Source organism: Tympanuchus pallidicinctus, unplaced genomic scaffold (assembly GCF_026119805.1).
Source record: "Tympanuchus pallidicinctus isolate F22 unplaced genomic scaffold, pur_lepc_1.0 scaffold2, whole genome shotgun sequence".
NCBI lineage: Eukaryota > Metazoa > Chordata > Aves > Galliformes > Phasianidae > Tympanuchus > Tympanuchus pallidicinctus.
In genome coordinates, this window is record NW_026294721.1 from 11,448,354 (window position 1) to 11,463,367 (window position 15,014).

Here is a 15,014-nt window from a genome sequence, read left to right on the forward strand (position 1 = left end):
TAAAAGTCACTGCCATCAAAATGAAGCAGAATCTTTCATTATGGTATTTGTTCATTTTGGATATATTTAAAAGGTGCTACGCAAGCAATTTTAGTCATATTTGACAAATATTTCTTATTTATCCAAGCTCAAAAATTGGAAAGTAAGCAAACACGTTACTTTAAAACCATGGCATATTGGTGTGCTTGGATAGATTGGAATTACAAAAGACCATGCAAGTCAGCAAGATCGTTAATCTGAAAGAAAGCAGCTCTGCTCTCCCTAGACTGGAGCAAATTATAAAATTGAAGCAATAGACCAAAAAAGACATTCCAGTCTTGGTGTTAGCGAGTTCCCTGAGTAGAAGTTGGATCATTGCACATTCATAAAAATTTGTCCTTTCTTTCCTAAGCACATGTGCAAGAGTTGGAAGATGTGCATAGAAAACTAACTGCTTGCTTTTTAGGATTTGGATATTCCTCCTGCAACTTCAGAAGTCTTGAATAATACCTGATTCTAGTGGGAGTTTTATCTAGGTTTTTTTGTTGCGTTTTATGAGTGGAAAAATTTCCAAAGAGGAAAGGAAAATCGGTAGACCAAGGTTGTTTTCTGATTAAAAGTGGATTGCTAGGCTCCATTTCTAAAAAAAAAACACAAGTGATTATGGGGCGAGGAGTTGCTGGCTGTCATTCTGTGATTCTGTGATTTTTAAGAACAGATGATCCTAAAAAAGAATAATTTCTGAGAAAAGAAGAGAAAACGGACTAGCAGAGCTGTTGCAGTAAAATGTGTTGCTGCAGTTATTGAAGCTACTGAATCAGGAAATGAATCTAACTGAGTTAGAACATAAAGGTTATGCTATATAAGTCCGGCATGCTGTATTAGCATGACGCAGTGTCATGCTGCATGTTAACTAGAATGATTTTCCTGTGGTCCAGTGCATTGCGAATAAAAACGAAGCTGAAATCTCAGTCAGACTCTTCTGTTTCAGTGAGAACAGAACCAACTGGTTAGTGGCTACAGTGCAGAGTATTCATCTGATTAAAAATAATAATAATAAAAAAAAAAAGTTTAGTTTTAGTTGTCCAAACATGATGTTTTTCAGTAGCTTTAAGCATTATTTAAAGCAGTTCCCAGATCCTGTGCAAAATTTGCTTGAGTTAGTAGATGCAGTGTGTGGAAGGGATGTTGCCAGGCCCATGTTTGCCAAGAACTGGCTACTCTGGATGTGGGGGATTGGAGGTATTGGACAGGAAAAGCTACAGTGCTTTCCAAGATCTTCCCTGGGGATGTTTGAGAAATTTTCCTGAGATAGAGCAAATTTACCCACATTCTTCTTCTCTACTATGCTGATAGGCTCAGGATGCATTCCCCTTTTGAGGGGTTTTGTGAGCTTACTGCAGGTAGGCTCCTAAGAGGGTACCTTTGCTGGTGAGGAAGCACAGTCTATAAGGGGAACTTAAACTCCAAAATGTTTTATTCATGTTAAACTTGCTTTCCATATTTTGCAAACATCTATAACTGCAGCTGAGCTCAGCAGGGTGCTCAGTTCTTCAGAGAATCATGCCCAATATTGCATATAAAGAAGATATGCAACTCTGCTAGGTTATTTTTAAGTCAATATAGCTACTGTTTGAAAATTCAGACACTGAGAGGCCAGTATTTTACTGTTAGATGTATCTCATGTATTTAATCTACACGTGCTTTTTTTTCCTCTCTCTTTTAACAGTTGGGGAATATTTTGCAATCAACTATACTGCACTTCTTGATGCAAAGAAAACATGGAATGGTAGGGTCTTGACACTGCCTGCACAGCTGACTTTCAGGAGTTTGTCACAGGTATTTGCTGTACAATTTTATTTTCCTCTTCTTAGTTTCTGTAAAGAAATACTTACAAAGCAATACTTGTCTGCGTAAGCAGTGAGACCTGTGGTGAGGCCAGTATGTATGGAAATGAGGTTGTGAGGCTCCTTGGTTCTGTACCGTACATTTTTAAATACACAAATTTTCTGTCATAGCTTTATGTAAAGGATGCTTTTCATGTGTTGTCCTGTAGCATTTCTCACCATTTTTTTATTTCTTTCCATTTGACCTATGTGTCTTGAAAATGTGTTGCACCTCTTTACGAGCTTTTTCCTGGAGTCTGTTAGGGATTGAAAGTTTTGCCATGTTTTTATCAGAAAATAATTTCTTTTTACCAAAACCACTGTCTAAGTTTGAGAGGTTTGAGATCTTTGAACAGATTTGAGAGGAGCTCAGGATTTTTCAGCCTTGGTGATTTTTGGTGCAACTCAGTTGCACCAGGCTCTGAAACAAGCGACGTTATACAGGAGTTAGCCTGAGTAGGAAGCAGGACTAAAGACACAGGAGAAATGGTTTCTTCCAAAGTAACCATTTCTCATTCTTAAACATGGCTTGTTTAGTTCGCTGTGGTTTATATAAATGCATGTAGTTAGAACCTTTGGATATATTTTCATTTGCAGCTGCTGTATCTCCCATGTTTTAGAGGGAAAAAATGATGGTTGCGCATGATTGTGTACTAGAGTGGCAAAGAGTAAGACTCATGAATCAGGGAAGCATAAAAGTAAAGGACATTTAGCAGAACTGATGGATATTTAGCAGATCTGACTATGTGAGTTGCTAACCTTGATCCCCAGAATACATATGCAGTGGCTTAGAATCTTGTTCTTCGCACTTTCTGTCAGTCCAGATTTTATGTGTACAGAAAAATGTAATTCTGTGAGCACTGGAGTAAGCCTACGCATGGTTAGAAGGGGAATGGATTGCACGGAGCATTGTTACCATTGCACTCTCATATCAGATTTATTTCAGCTTTATGCTTAATGAGAAGTATAGCTTTTTTTTTTCTAATGAGAGGCTTTTGTAGAGACTCTAGACTGTTTGAAAATGTTATCTATTGGATTCTGCTCATTTTTAATACCTGTAATATTTTTCTCAGAATCAAACAGATCTTGTATCATTGACCACATTGTTCACAATAACTGAAGAAGAAAAGACTGAGGTAAATGCTATGATTTTACATTACATAGACTCCTCTTCTTAAACTTGGGTAATCTACACTAAATCCTCGGGGCTAACAATATACTTATGTACTTAAGTCTCATTACTCTTAGCAATTGGTTATTAATTATAGACAGGTTCTACCTTCTCTGGTTTTAAGAGGAAGAAAACAGTGAAGCTTTGTTGTCTTAAAGCATCAATATTTAGTATGGAAAATTGACCAAGTTCCTTCATATTCCTAGCCATTTTTTTTTCATTTGAAGCATTGTCCATCTACAGAGAACTGTAATGAGGAATTTGTTCACCTGCTCTTGGGCATCACCACCATGAGAAAGCTTTTGCCTTTTCTAAAGCTGTCCTCCACCTCTTGACAAAATGGTTACGTATTGTGGTGAAAAAGGTGAAATGTATTGTAATTTGCCCATAGCTTTGACTGTTGTAAATGCTCCCACATTCAAATTTTATTTATTTAAAATTATGTGGTGAAACCAATACATGTATGCGACCAAGTAAATATTAAAAGTTGACTTTGAAGCTAGAATAATGAACTACTTGCACAGTCGTGGTAGTGCCATGCTAAGTCTGTCAGCTTTCATGTGGTTTAATAGCATGTTTGTTGTGCTGTTCTTGAAAGCTTTACAAACCCTGTGAATTCTTTCTTCTGCATTGCAGAATGGAAGTGCTTGGTTGCCTGTGTAATGTGGGAATGTGGGCTAGGAAGACACATGAGCATTGCTTATCTGTGTGTTCTTGCCAGATGTCTCCCACATTGCTTCAGGGGCTGTGAGTACTGCATGGCTCTGTCCTTAGCTGAATGTTTTTGGCACTGAATAGGAAGATGTAGTGAAAAGAGCAAGAACCATTTCTCCTATCTGACTACATTGCATGGAATGTGTGTGATAGAGATTACTTTGAGCTGATTTTTGTCAGGCTTTTTTCTCTCAAATCAATGGGAGTGCAGTGCCTTTTCAAAGAAAACCAAGCCTCTAATGTCACAGAATCACAGAATCACTGGGGTTGGAAGGAACCTCAAGGATCATGTAGTTCCAACCCGCCTGCCTAGCAGGGCCACCAAACATACACATTTAGATCAGGTTGCTTAGGACCCCGTCCAACCTGGCCTTGAACACGTCCAAGGACGGGGCATCCACAACCTCCCTGGGCAGCCCATTCCAGGGCCTAACCACTCTCCTTGTGAAGAACTTCCCCCTAACATCCAACCTAAATCTTCCCTCCTTCAACTTGGATCCATTTCCCCTAGTCCTGCTATTGTCAGCCCTTTTGAAGAGTTTACTCCCCTCCTGGGTGTAGAAGAATGTCTGTTCACTTCACTTAAGAAATAAGCTTTGCACGTGGGTTTGAAAGTCAGCCTTCAGTGCTGACACTGGTCCTCTTCCGTGGCTTATAGGGGGGTCTCTGGTTTCCCCTGCTGCAGCATCTGCTGCAGTGCTTTAGGCATTATAGCCTGTTATGGCTCTGCCATAGCCAAAGAAGTAGACTATCAATCTAATACTCCTTTTACTCAAGCATATATCCAAGGAAATTGACTGTCCATCTAATACAGCTTAAGTGTAAAAGCACAGGTAATTCTCTATCCAGTGACTTTTCCACATGAGCTTAACCTCTTAACAGAACTGTCTGCCCTGATAACAGACTGTCACACTCTGGATCTCAGCCTTTACTTACAAAGCACAGAGTAATTCCTTAGCCAGTATTTTTTCACTGCCAAATCTTAAACAAGCTTCTTTTCAGCTTCTCCAGATTCCTGCTTTTTGTAAAAGCCTGGATAGGTATCTAAATTTCAGAGTGCTTGGAAATTAGACAAACACAAGTGGTTTAAGGCAAAGTGATAGTGGTTCCTAAGCAGCTTTTTTTTTTTTTCCCCTAAGTACTACATATGGTATCTCTTGTTCCTTGAAAGTAGAACTTCAGGCAGAGTCTTGGTGTTGCATAGTTCGATAAGAACCATTGTGGGATGTCCTCTTTGACCATCCAACACAACTGGAGAAGCTGAGGAGTAGTTAAGAACTGTAGTCTTCTCAAGTCACACACAGATGTTAGCGATGTTCAAGAGATATGGGCTAGAGAGGCAAGACCTTTTAAATCTATGGAGGGAATAAACAGCAGCTTAGAGAAGGACTTAATAGTTAAATCTTTCAAATAAATTTAAAGATGAAGATATTTTGTTGCCAAGTGATTTGGCATGATGCTGGCTCCCCTTCCTTAACTTTTTGCTCTTCAAAGTTTTTGTGAAGTGTTAACTGAACTTCTGACAAAGAACTGAGAGGCAGCATGGAGTTAGAGGAGGAGTGAGCTGTTAATAACACTGCTGTGGATGTGCTGAATGTTCTTCCTGGTCATCCTCAGTGATACAGGGGTGCTTCTGGGAATTCATTATTTTATATTGTTTTACTTTTCAAAATAAATAAAAACTGAGTGAGTGCTGAGCGTCTCCAGCATCTTTGTGGAGCTGAGCCAAACAACGTCTGACGTAAGGGAGTTCATTTAATTTATTCCAGTGTTCAAAAACATGTATCAGAGACAGAATAAGTAGGCAAAAAAAAGACAAAATTCTGCTGTTAAAGTGGAATACATTGTTTTTAAGCTGCAGACCACATTTGATTGTTGCCTCCTATGCAGAAATCTATTGATTGCATGGAATGCTCTCAGCTTTTTACTTTAAAAGATGACAAGCATTGCTTGTAAGAGGCATGTTAATTATTTACACTACCCTCAGCAAACTGATTATTTTGTGGTGAAATATTATACTGGTAGCTATGCTGTTTTTCATCCAGACATCTCAAAGAACTAAACAATGAATTAGCTTTTGCTACATGAAGCATGAAGTAAAACTTAATTTTTAATGTGCTTCCATTTAAAGATTAAATTAAGGCCTAAAGTGGAAGGCCTACAATAATATTAGCTGACTTATAGTTCCAGTGCTTCTGCTATTATTTCTAAGTCTGGCTTATGCAGAAACTGTAAGGATGTGCATGCATCAGGTGGTTTTGTTAGTTGTCATTTACTTATTCATTCTGAATTCGTACAGTGTTTCATCCCTGCATTTTTATTGAATCAAGAAATGACTGTTATTTTTTGGTAGCTGACATTAGACTGATTTTTCTAAGGCTTTGAGCATCATCAAATGTCGCTAATTTCAGTGAGACCTGGGAGATTCTGGCAATGCTATAAAACTTTAAACTATTAAACTAGGCTTTAGGTAAGTCTGCCCAGAATTTGAAGCACTTATAATTCAATCTGTTAGTTGGGATTACAGAGGCATTGGAGCTAGTTGGACGTATGTATGGCATGTAGGCTTCAAAATCTATGGAAAGCAGGCACTACTAATGTTGATAAAATTAATATTAATAAAAATTAGTACTTGTAATGCTGAGTAACTCTGATATTGCACGAAGCCATCTAAAAGTAATTTACTATGTTGCATAGAGCTGTAATCTTTGACTGTTATCTTTGTATGTATGTAACATGGTATTTTCATTTCAGGTCTCCTACAGCCATGCTATCCATGCTTCAGGATTCTTCATTGCTTTTTTTGTTTCCCTGGTATTGACATGTGCTGTTTTCTTCATTCTTTACCGAACCCAATTATTAAGATGGAGTTTCTATAGTAAAAACCAGGTGAGTTATACATTCTTTAACAGTGTCTTATATAATTTTATTATTGATCAAATCTTGTGATACAAGGACTACAGATTACCTGAAGAGTTTTTGAAGATAAATAAAATGGTACCAACTGCTGATTGGATTCACAGCTTGTGTAATGTCTTCAACCCCTAATCTTTAGCGTAGTCAGATTTTGAGGGGATTTAATAATGATCTGATCAGAAGAACTGCTGGCAATTCCTGGATGTTAAGCTTCAGAACTGAGCAGTATTAGCCTTGCATTTGTTTTCATCTTTCTCCTTATTTTCATCATTCGCTTTTCTCCCATAATGAAAGGCAGAAAGTCTCTGGAGTAGACCGTTCACCCTGAATGCAGCAGATTTGAATCCAAATAGTATTTATGATTATCAGGAACAGACAGGGGCTTTAATCTGGATCTCTTAGTTCTTTGGATTTGCGTTAGTCTCTTGAGTGGTTGGGTTTGAGGAAAGCATTTACAGTATTCTTTATTTAGGCCATGCCAGTTTGTAGAAAGTATTCCAGTACATATTGGGCCAGATAGAGAAAATGCAGTTTGATGAATATTCATCAGATTGGCCCAAGTTTCATTCACTTATTTTATTAATTATTTAGATATTTATGTGAAATGGTACAACTTCAGTGGGAAGGAGCTAGAGAACTCAGTCACTATTGTGGTGATGAGAGCAGTCCTGTAAGAGAAGGAATGCTTAGAGATTTGAATCCATCCTCTGTCCATTTGGTGGTGGGTCTCCTGGTGGGCTACTGGGTCAAGTGGGCAGCATCCCTCAGTCTTTTGCTGTTTCAGCTTGGGCTTGGTCTAAATATGGTGGTTAGGATGGGAGTAATGATACAAGTGAGAGAATACCAGTCATTTGAGAATCCCCCTGGGGCTGTTGGGCAGTATAAAGTGTGTTGGCTGGTGCTGTCAAATTCAGATAATACAGACAGGGAAATTTTAACTGGTAGCTATGTTGTTAACTCTGTGTTTGAATTTCAGTTTGATTTTTTTTTTTTTTCTTTAGTAATCTCACTTTTCATACACCCAGAAAGCTTCAATTTGTAATCCATAATGAAGGTGTCTGTTAAAGGTTTTTAAAAAAATTCCACAATAAATGTAAAGATTTGGTTGAAATACAGCTGTGAGCACATTTATGTGTGCTCTGGTGAGTGGTTTTAAGATTTTATTCTTCCTATGCCATTTAACTTCGAACCTCAGAAACCCTTTATATGCAATTGTTGGGATACTGCTGTGATGTGGCACGTGTGGAGGCAGTCCAGGGAGAGCAGGGGGAAGCACTGCAGTTGGGCATTTCAGAGTGTGCTTTAGAGGCTAGAGTAGTCTCGCTGGAAATAATTTATTTTGGGACTAAGTGCATGGAGTTTGCTTTATTCAACTGTATCAGATTCAAATAATCATGGAATGGCTTACGTTGGAAGGGACCTCAAACATCATGTGGTTCCAACCCCGTGCTGTGGCCAGAGCTGCCACCTACTAAATCAGGCTGCCCAGAGCCCCATCCAGCCTGGCCTTGAACACCTCCAGGGATGGGCTTCCACAACTTCTCTGGGCAGCCTTTTCCAGCATTTCACCATTCTTTGAGTAAACAATTTCTTCATAACATCTAACTGAAATTTCCTCTCTTTTACCTTAAAGCCATTCTCCTTTGTCCTATCACTATATCAGATCATGGTAAAAGCTAATCCCCCTCCTGCTTATAAGCTCCCTTCAAGTACTAGAAGGCCGCAGTGAGGTTTCCCCACATTTTCTTTGTAGCTTAAATTCTGTGGACAGTTTACTTTGTCATTATTTTCAGTAAGTGGGAAAATAAGGTGAATTACATTTCTTACAGATTTGCAGTAATAGTTCTGTCTGATCCTGTGCAGAGGGGATCTCATATCAGGCTGGTGGATGAACCAGATGATCTCACAAATCACTTCCAGCCTCTCTATGGTTGAAAATTACTGTTAATACATTGATGTTTTTTATTTTTCGTAGGCCTGAAGTAATAATCCCTTTAAATAAAAAAGGTCTTGTTTTGTTTCATTTTTACAGAAAAACTTCTCATAACATTTTTTTATTAAAAAGGGGCAATTTGTTCTTAGCATCAGATATCTGCAGCATTTTGTTGTGTATTATTAGACCTCAGTCTCAAGGGTGTCTCACTGATCTGTGAACTATCTGACTCACTTCTATCATTCATAGGATTAATGTTTCATTTTGTTCACCTTATAGTAGTGTAATCTTACCATACCTTGGTAGTTTGTTAAAAATTGTCATAGAAAAGTTTATAGCAGAAAATAATCTCCTAGAGGGCTCTTGTAAGCCTACTGAAGTCTGCTGTCCTTTTTTGCATTGATTTCTTCATTTGTATTCTTGATCTGTAAGTACATATATTTTACATCTGATATATAAAAAGTTCAGCCTGAAACAAAGGTGATATATTTGATCCTAGATATGTATTTGAACTACACTTATACCTTTCTAGCTGTCCAACACGATGATAAGTTGGAGTCTTTCCAGTAACTCAGGGTTACCTGAGTACTGTACTGTACTGAGTACTGTATTACAGTACTAATAAGATTAGATCAGACTCTCACTGTAACTTGTTAAATAATCTGAAGCTTACTTTTTTTCTTTCTTCTTTTTTAGGACATACAACATGAACTCAGTCAAAATCACAAACTGGAGCATTCTCACTTCAATTCAGGTGACCTGTTCAGTGAAGATGTAATTATGAATGACCAAATCATTGATATACTGACCTTTGGAGAATCAGGGAATATGCTTCAGGCTTTAGAAGAGTAAGAATTCCTGTTGTTACATCATGTTTATCACATTTATTATAAGCTAATCCTTTGAGCATGATTTGACTATCTGCCTTTTAATTGTTTTTGTAGCGTCTGTTCATGCATATGACTGTATTATTACAGTCCAAAAACCTTAAGTAGCCATCTGTGGAAATTGAAAATTACTGTAATTCACATTGCTTTACTTACAAAGTCATGTATTTATCTGGGCCTTAGGCATGCAAGTTTTCCTATTCAGATTGAACATTCTGTTTTGCTTCTTTGTGGTTCATTATGGGAAGGGTGACTTTTGTGTTCAAGAAGATGTTAAAAGGTACATTCTGCTATTGCTGAATGTAGTGCTGTTTTATAGCTTTCGTCCCAGCTCACTCCTTCTGGGTGCTAGCATTTCTGTGTAGCAGCATAATTTGGAAACGCCTGACTCAGAGTCTTAAGAAGTGATCAGGGTTGTTTGGCAGAAGTGTGCAGCTATTAAAGGGATTCTCTTTTTCAGCAGAATTGGAAAAGATGTCTGCTGTGAGGACAGAGCAAGTTTTGTTAATTTAGTCTCATGGTTAACTCTGGCAAGTCAGGTTACAGTCAGTATCATGCAACTATAAAATCTGTAGAAGTTGAAAAGTTAAGAGACTCTGGAAGTTTTCTTTCTTAAAGGGTAACTAGCAGCATTATTATTTCCTGCATTTTCTTGATAATTTGGATACCTAGTTTGCTTTTATAACTATATAACTGCAGATTTTGAGAGGACTTAAACTGAAAATTCACAGGTGAACGGGTCAGATAATTTTTTTAACTCATTTTACTTTTTTTTTTTTTTAAATCAAAGGTATTTTGAATATTTTGCTATTGTAAGCCAAAATACTTTTTTATTCAGCAAGCATATGTTAGTTTGATAATTCACATATTGGTACAGCTATGTGTCATTTTCTCTGTGTTTTATATATAAACTTGCCAACATAGTTGATATATTCTTTCTGAATTACACTGGAATAGTAAACGTGGTCGGAATCATTCTGGTGCTTTGCTCTATTGTCCAGACACAAATGAGAAAACTACTTAGAAAAGTGTGAGCCACAGAATTTATTTTGTCCTCTTTGCAGTATGAAGCTGTGTTAATAATTAATGTATTTTACAAAGTAACAGAGCCAAATTGTTTAGCAAATACATTAGGAACATGTGTTCAATATTTATGGACAGGGACCTCTTTGGAGTACAGGCAGTTTGTGATATCAAGAGGATTGGCCAGAGAACAAAACATACTTTCAATATTTCATAAGGAAGATTCTTATTTGTTTTGTGAGTTTAGTCTTAATAAGTCATTTCCTTGTTGCGCATTATGCAGCAAAATAGTTTGGTTTTTGTTCTCAGTAGGTTCCTTGCTGTGTATATTTCTTAATATTGACCCACTGGCAATGAATGCTAAGGAAAGGAAGTTATATGTCTGTATATAGGATTATGTAAGTGCTAGAAAATCACGGTCCAAAATGCTGTAGGTCTCTTCTATTGTACCTCTGGAGAAGAGCATAAAAATAGCGGAGCAATTTGGTTTTGTGTCCAACATGATGAAGTCTGACCATGCTTATAATCTCAGCTATTTTAAAGGCAACTTTATTTCTTTAAAATGACTTTCAATTGCTGCAGCTTTTCTTTTTCATCTTGATTTCATACTATGCTATGCCTGCTTGAGTTTGGCAGCATTCTAGCTGAATATCTAGTTGAACTTGAATTTGACTGCTGATACACAGTGTATACTGACAGTTATTTTGACAGATCACTAAGTAATATGTATGCATTGAAGTTTTTTTTTTCTGATGATAGAGGGCATTGAGGCCAATGTACTAGAGAACAGGATCAAAATGTTTCCAGGGAGTCTTGATGGAAAAGCCAAATACAATTTAGTATTGTATTAGAAATTCACCTTTTCTTTCTAAATGTAATTTCTTTAAAACCTGAACTCAAATAAAAAGTAAGAATCATGTTGTCATAGTAGCTAGACCTGAATATCCCTACATAGAAAATTGTGACAAATAATTAGATTGTTAGTACAACAAAATGAAGGAGCTAGATCTCTGTACTTCTAACTTTCAAAACGTGTGATAGAAATTTTAGAGTATGTAGGGGGAGATAATAATGCTCTATGTTTGTGTAGTGTGTGTGATGCAGGACTAGAGCAATAACAATTACAGAAGCAATAAGATCATAGAATCATAGGCCTGGGTTGAAAAGGACCTTGGGGATCATCTAGTTTCCACCCCCCTGCTGTGGGCAGGGTAAAAGATAAAGTACATATAGATGGAAGGAAGCCTAAACTTTTTACTTGTAGTTCTCTGTTCTGAATGCTGTTACGAATTTGACAAATGCATAAACTGAGATAAATGCAGAAACCCTCAGAGAAACACAAACTCTTGATGGGTAATAGAAAGTAGCTCATAAGACAGAGGAAGTGAAGAAATAATTGAATTGATCAATTAAAGAACCTGTACACTTTATATTGCTATGGCCATTTAAATGTTTGATGATGGAAAGTGGTACCAAATTTAATGCTTAGACTTTTCCTGAATCAATTTTTTTCTGAAGAACCAATGATCTCTCAGCTCAATTTATCTTTTTTTCTTTAATTATTTTTTTTTTCCTATGCTTCAGGAGAATCCTGTTTTTGTTCTGTCAGCATCTAGGCATTTTCTGGAAATCTAAACTTAATCTGTGATTCATCGATGCAAAAGCATCATTGCTTCCCTTTCTCAGCAATTTGATTTATTTACAAGGTATTCTGTATTTTCTGTAGGCTCCTATTTCAGCTGTGCTAAATTCATGCTTAGCTGTGTGGTGATGGTCACAGGACTGATGATGACCACCTTCAGTTCAGGCCAGTACAGCTCCCTGTGGCTCAGAGCATCTTCTGATGCACGTGGGCCAGGCAATGCACCCTGCTCCAGCTGAAGAGGGCTGAAGCTTGGGGTGCTCTGTAGCTGTTGGTGGCCTTTCAGACCTCTTGTCATTGTGTCTACACACCATTACAGTGCAGCCTGGGTAAATGCCTACCAAATGAAATGTCTGTTCAGATTCTTTTATGTAACTCAACACAGCTGGAGAGTGTGAGATGCAGAGGGAGAGGCTGAAGGGAGCAAATAATGTCACTACAAATGGGTCACAGCAATTACACGTTTACAGAAATGAATGAAATAATAGTGTCAGTAGTTGATCTGTTGTTGTTATGCAATTTCCTGTGCCATTTCAAGTACAAGAGGGTCATTAGGGGATGATTCTTTTTTCTTCTCTTTTCCTTTCTTTCTAGTTCTAAAGCTAGGATTCCAGGAAATACAAGCACTGCTGTGTTTCATAGTCTAACTCTGGGGGACGGAAATCTTCTGTACTGTCAAGATTTTTTTTTAATAAAAGCATTCCCCTGTGCAATTTACATTTAAAAAAAAAAAAAAAGAGGGAAAAAAGAAGGAAAAAAAATCACACCTACGTGTGTTAATGTTGTATTATTAATCACTCAATAAATACATGATTTTATAGATGATTTAGGAAACAAACCACATCTGTAGCCGAGTACCTTTGATGCCTGTTACACTTGAGTTGGTTTTCTTTGCTTGCCAGCACAGGAAGGTAGTGTTTTGAGTCACAGTCATATGATTCCTTTTATCTCACATGTAGGATTTCCCTCTGTCCTTCTTCACTTCTCTGAAGCATAACAAGACACCATGGATGGTAATACTTCTTTCTTGTCCTCCTTTTCCCTTCCTTGCTACCACCCCACTGCCTAGGGGCTGCAGTCTCCTCTGGATGCTGTAGCAGTGTGCATGCTACTAACTGGATATCTTTTGCAGATGATAGATGAGGGGCTTTTTTTGTTTTGGTGAAAAAACATTACCAAAGGGAAGTTCACTTCATGATTCTCTCCCCTTTAGAATTAAAAAATTGTATCACAGTAATTTCTTATCTTTATGTTCATGTTAAAAATGTGTCTAAAAGCCATTAGTTCATTTTAGGGCTGTTACATTCAGAAGCTATTAATTCTCCTGTTGTAAAATTTCCTCTGTGACCTCTAATTTGAATAATAAAACTTAAGAACACAATTATTTTATAGTTAATTAGAGGTTTCCTATGTGCATATTTGTTTTGTTCTAATTAACTATGCTTGTTTCTTCCCTGACACTAGTTGCTTTCCTGTATTCTGTTATTAGGTCTATGGAAGACATTGGACTCTCTCTGTTTCTCTGTGTTTGGCATATGGGATTTTCACCTTCCAGATATTTCTGACAGATCTTTAAACCTTCTTCCTCTTCAAGTGAGTTAAAAATCTTTACACTCGCTGTTTGCAGCTTCATTTTCTGTCTGTTCACTTTTCTTTTCCACTCCCCTTTTGTACACCTATCTTCTGACCTATCCTTACTCTTTCTCTGCATACTTTGCCCAGAAGAAGCTTTGATCTTTTTCATCAATGGGCCGACATCTGCTAACTCTGCTTCACTGACTTTCATGTTTCTATTGTGTTGCATATGCTCAGGAAGAGATGCAAGACCTTTTAAGCATCAATTGCTTGAAGAGTGCAGAGTGTTTAAAGTAACTTATTAAATCTATTTTGGTCTAAGAATGCAGACTGTCAGGTTATGATTTTTTTCTCCTGAGTAATGCAAAGCATTGCTCATTTAATCTGGTTGATTGTAAGCATTGTTCTCCTTGGGGACTTATGTCTGAAAGCATTTGTTGTATTCTACGTAGTGGATTCTTTTTTTTGTGCTGCCTGCTTTTGTCAAAGACTTTCAGAAGTAGGTTAATGCCAAGAACTGCCTATTGATGTCTACGATGCAGCTTGCTAAGGATCAGGGTACCTGCAAACCTAGATGCACCTCTCATTGGTGTGAGAGCTTGAGGCAAGGTGCACATGGTTGGCTTGATTTGCTCCTGCAGCCTGCTTGGAGGACACTGATCAGAAGCAGAGCACATCATATAAGGTATAAGGCACATTTCAGATTTTTGTAGACAAAATCTTTCTTCAGCTGTCACTAAAAAGTGACTGCTGCACACCAGGATGTGACCTATGAGAGCTGTGGCTTACAATTACTTTTTATTCTTGTTATAACCCCTAAATTGGTGGAACAACTCATGTGCTTCTTCTGCTCCATTGTATTCTTAATAAATATGCTGTCAGGAAAGTAGAAGGTGAGACTTGCAGGTAATCATGATCTTAAAAGCCTTGCTCATCATCAAGTGGGTGATAAGGTAAACTGTATCTCCTGCTTTTGGCACTAGGATCTTGAAGAGCAGAGTTAATCAGGTACCATAGTTCTTCCTGTTAAGCAGATGAAAATCTTACTCAGAACGCAGTCAGGTGTAGTCTGGAATGACTTGCAGTAAAAAGAAATAAATGCTGTGGGAAAATTAAGGGAAAGATAACCGTAAGATAACTGAAAGTTTTTTGGTGGTGTTTGGTTTTGGTTTCGTGCTTGGATCACTGCTGAAGAAGACTATAAAACCAGTAAGGAGGTAGATTAGGTGTAGCTTAACCTTTGTTCCAAGGTGTTCTTTGGTGGAAGAAAGTCTGCATTTGTAGTTAA

The 15,014-nt window shown here is 37.6% G+C and overlaps 2 protein-coding genes across 2 annotated transcripts in view; both read left to right on the forward strand.

Annotated features, from left to right (window-relative positions):
- The window catches only part of EVC2 (EvC ciliary complex subunit 2), a 65,709-nt gene that overhangs the window by 15,070 nt on the left and 35,625 nt on the right, over positions 1-15,014 (forward strand). The window contains exons 6-9 of the mRNA XM_052681687.1: positions 1,709-1,818; positions 2,939-3,001; positions 6,505-6,639; positions 9,296-9,447. Of these exons, the coding sequence (XP_052537647.1) occupies positions 1,709-1,818; positions 2,939-3,001; positions 6,505-6,639; positions 9,296-9,447 (460 nt within the window). The remainder of the gene's footprint in view (positions 1-1,708; positions 1,819-2,938; positions 3,002-6,504; positions 6,640-9,295; positions 9,448-15,014) is intronic.
- Positions 1-15,014, forward strand: part of STX18 (syntaxin 18) — a 540,575-nt gene that overhangs the window by 9,568 nt on the left and 515,993 nt on the right. The gene's annotated exons all lie outside the window — the stretch shown is intronic.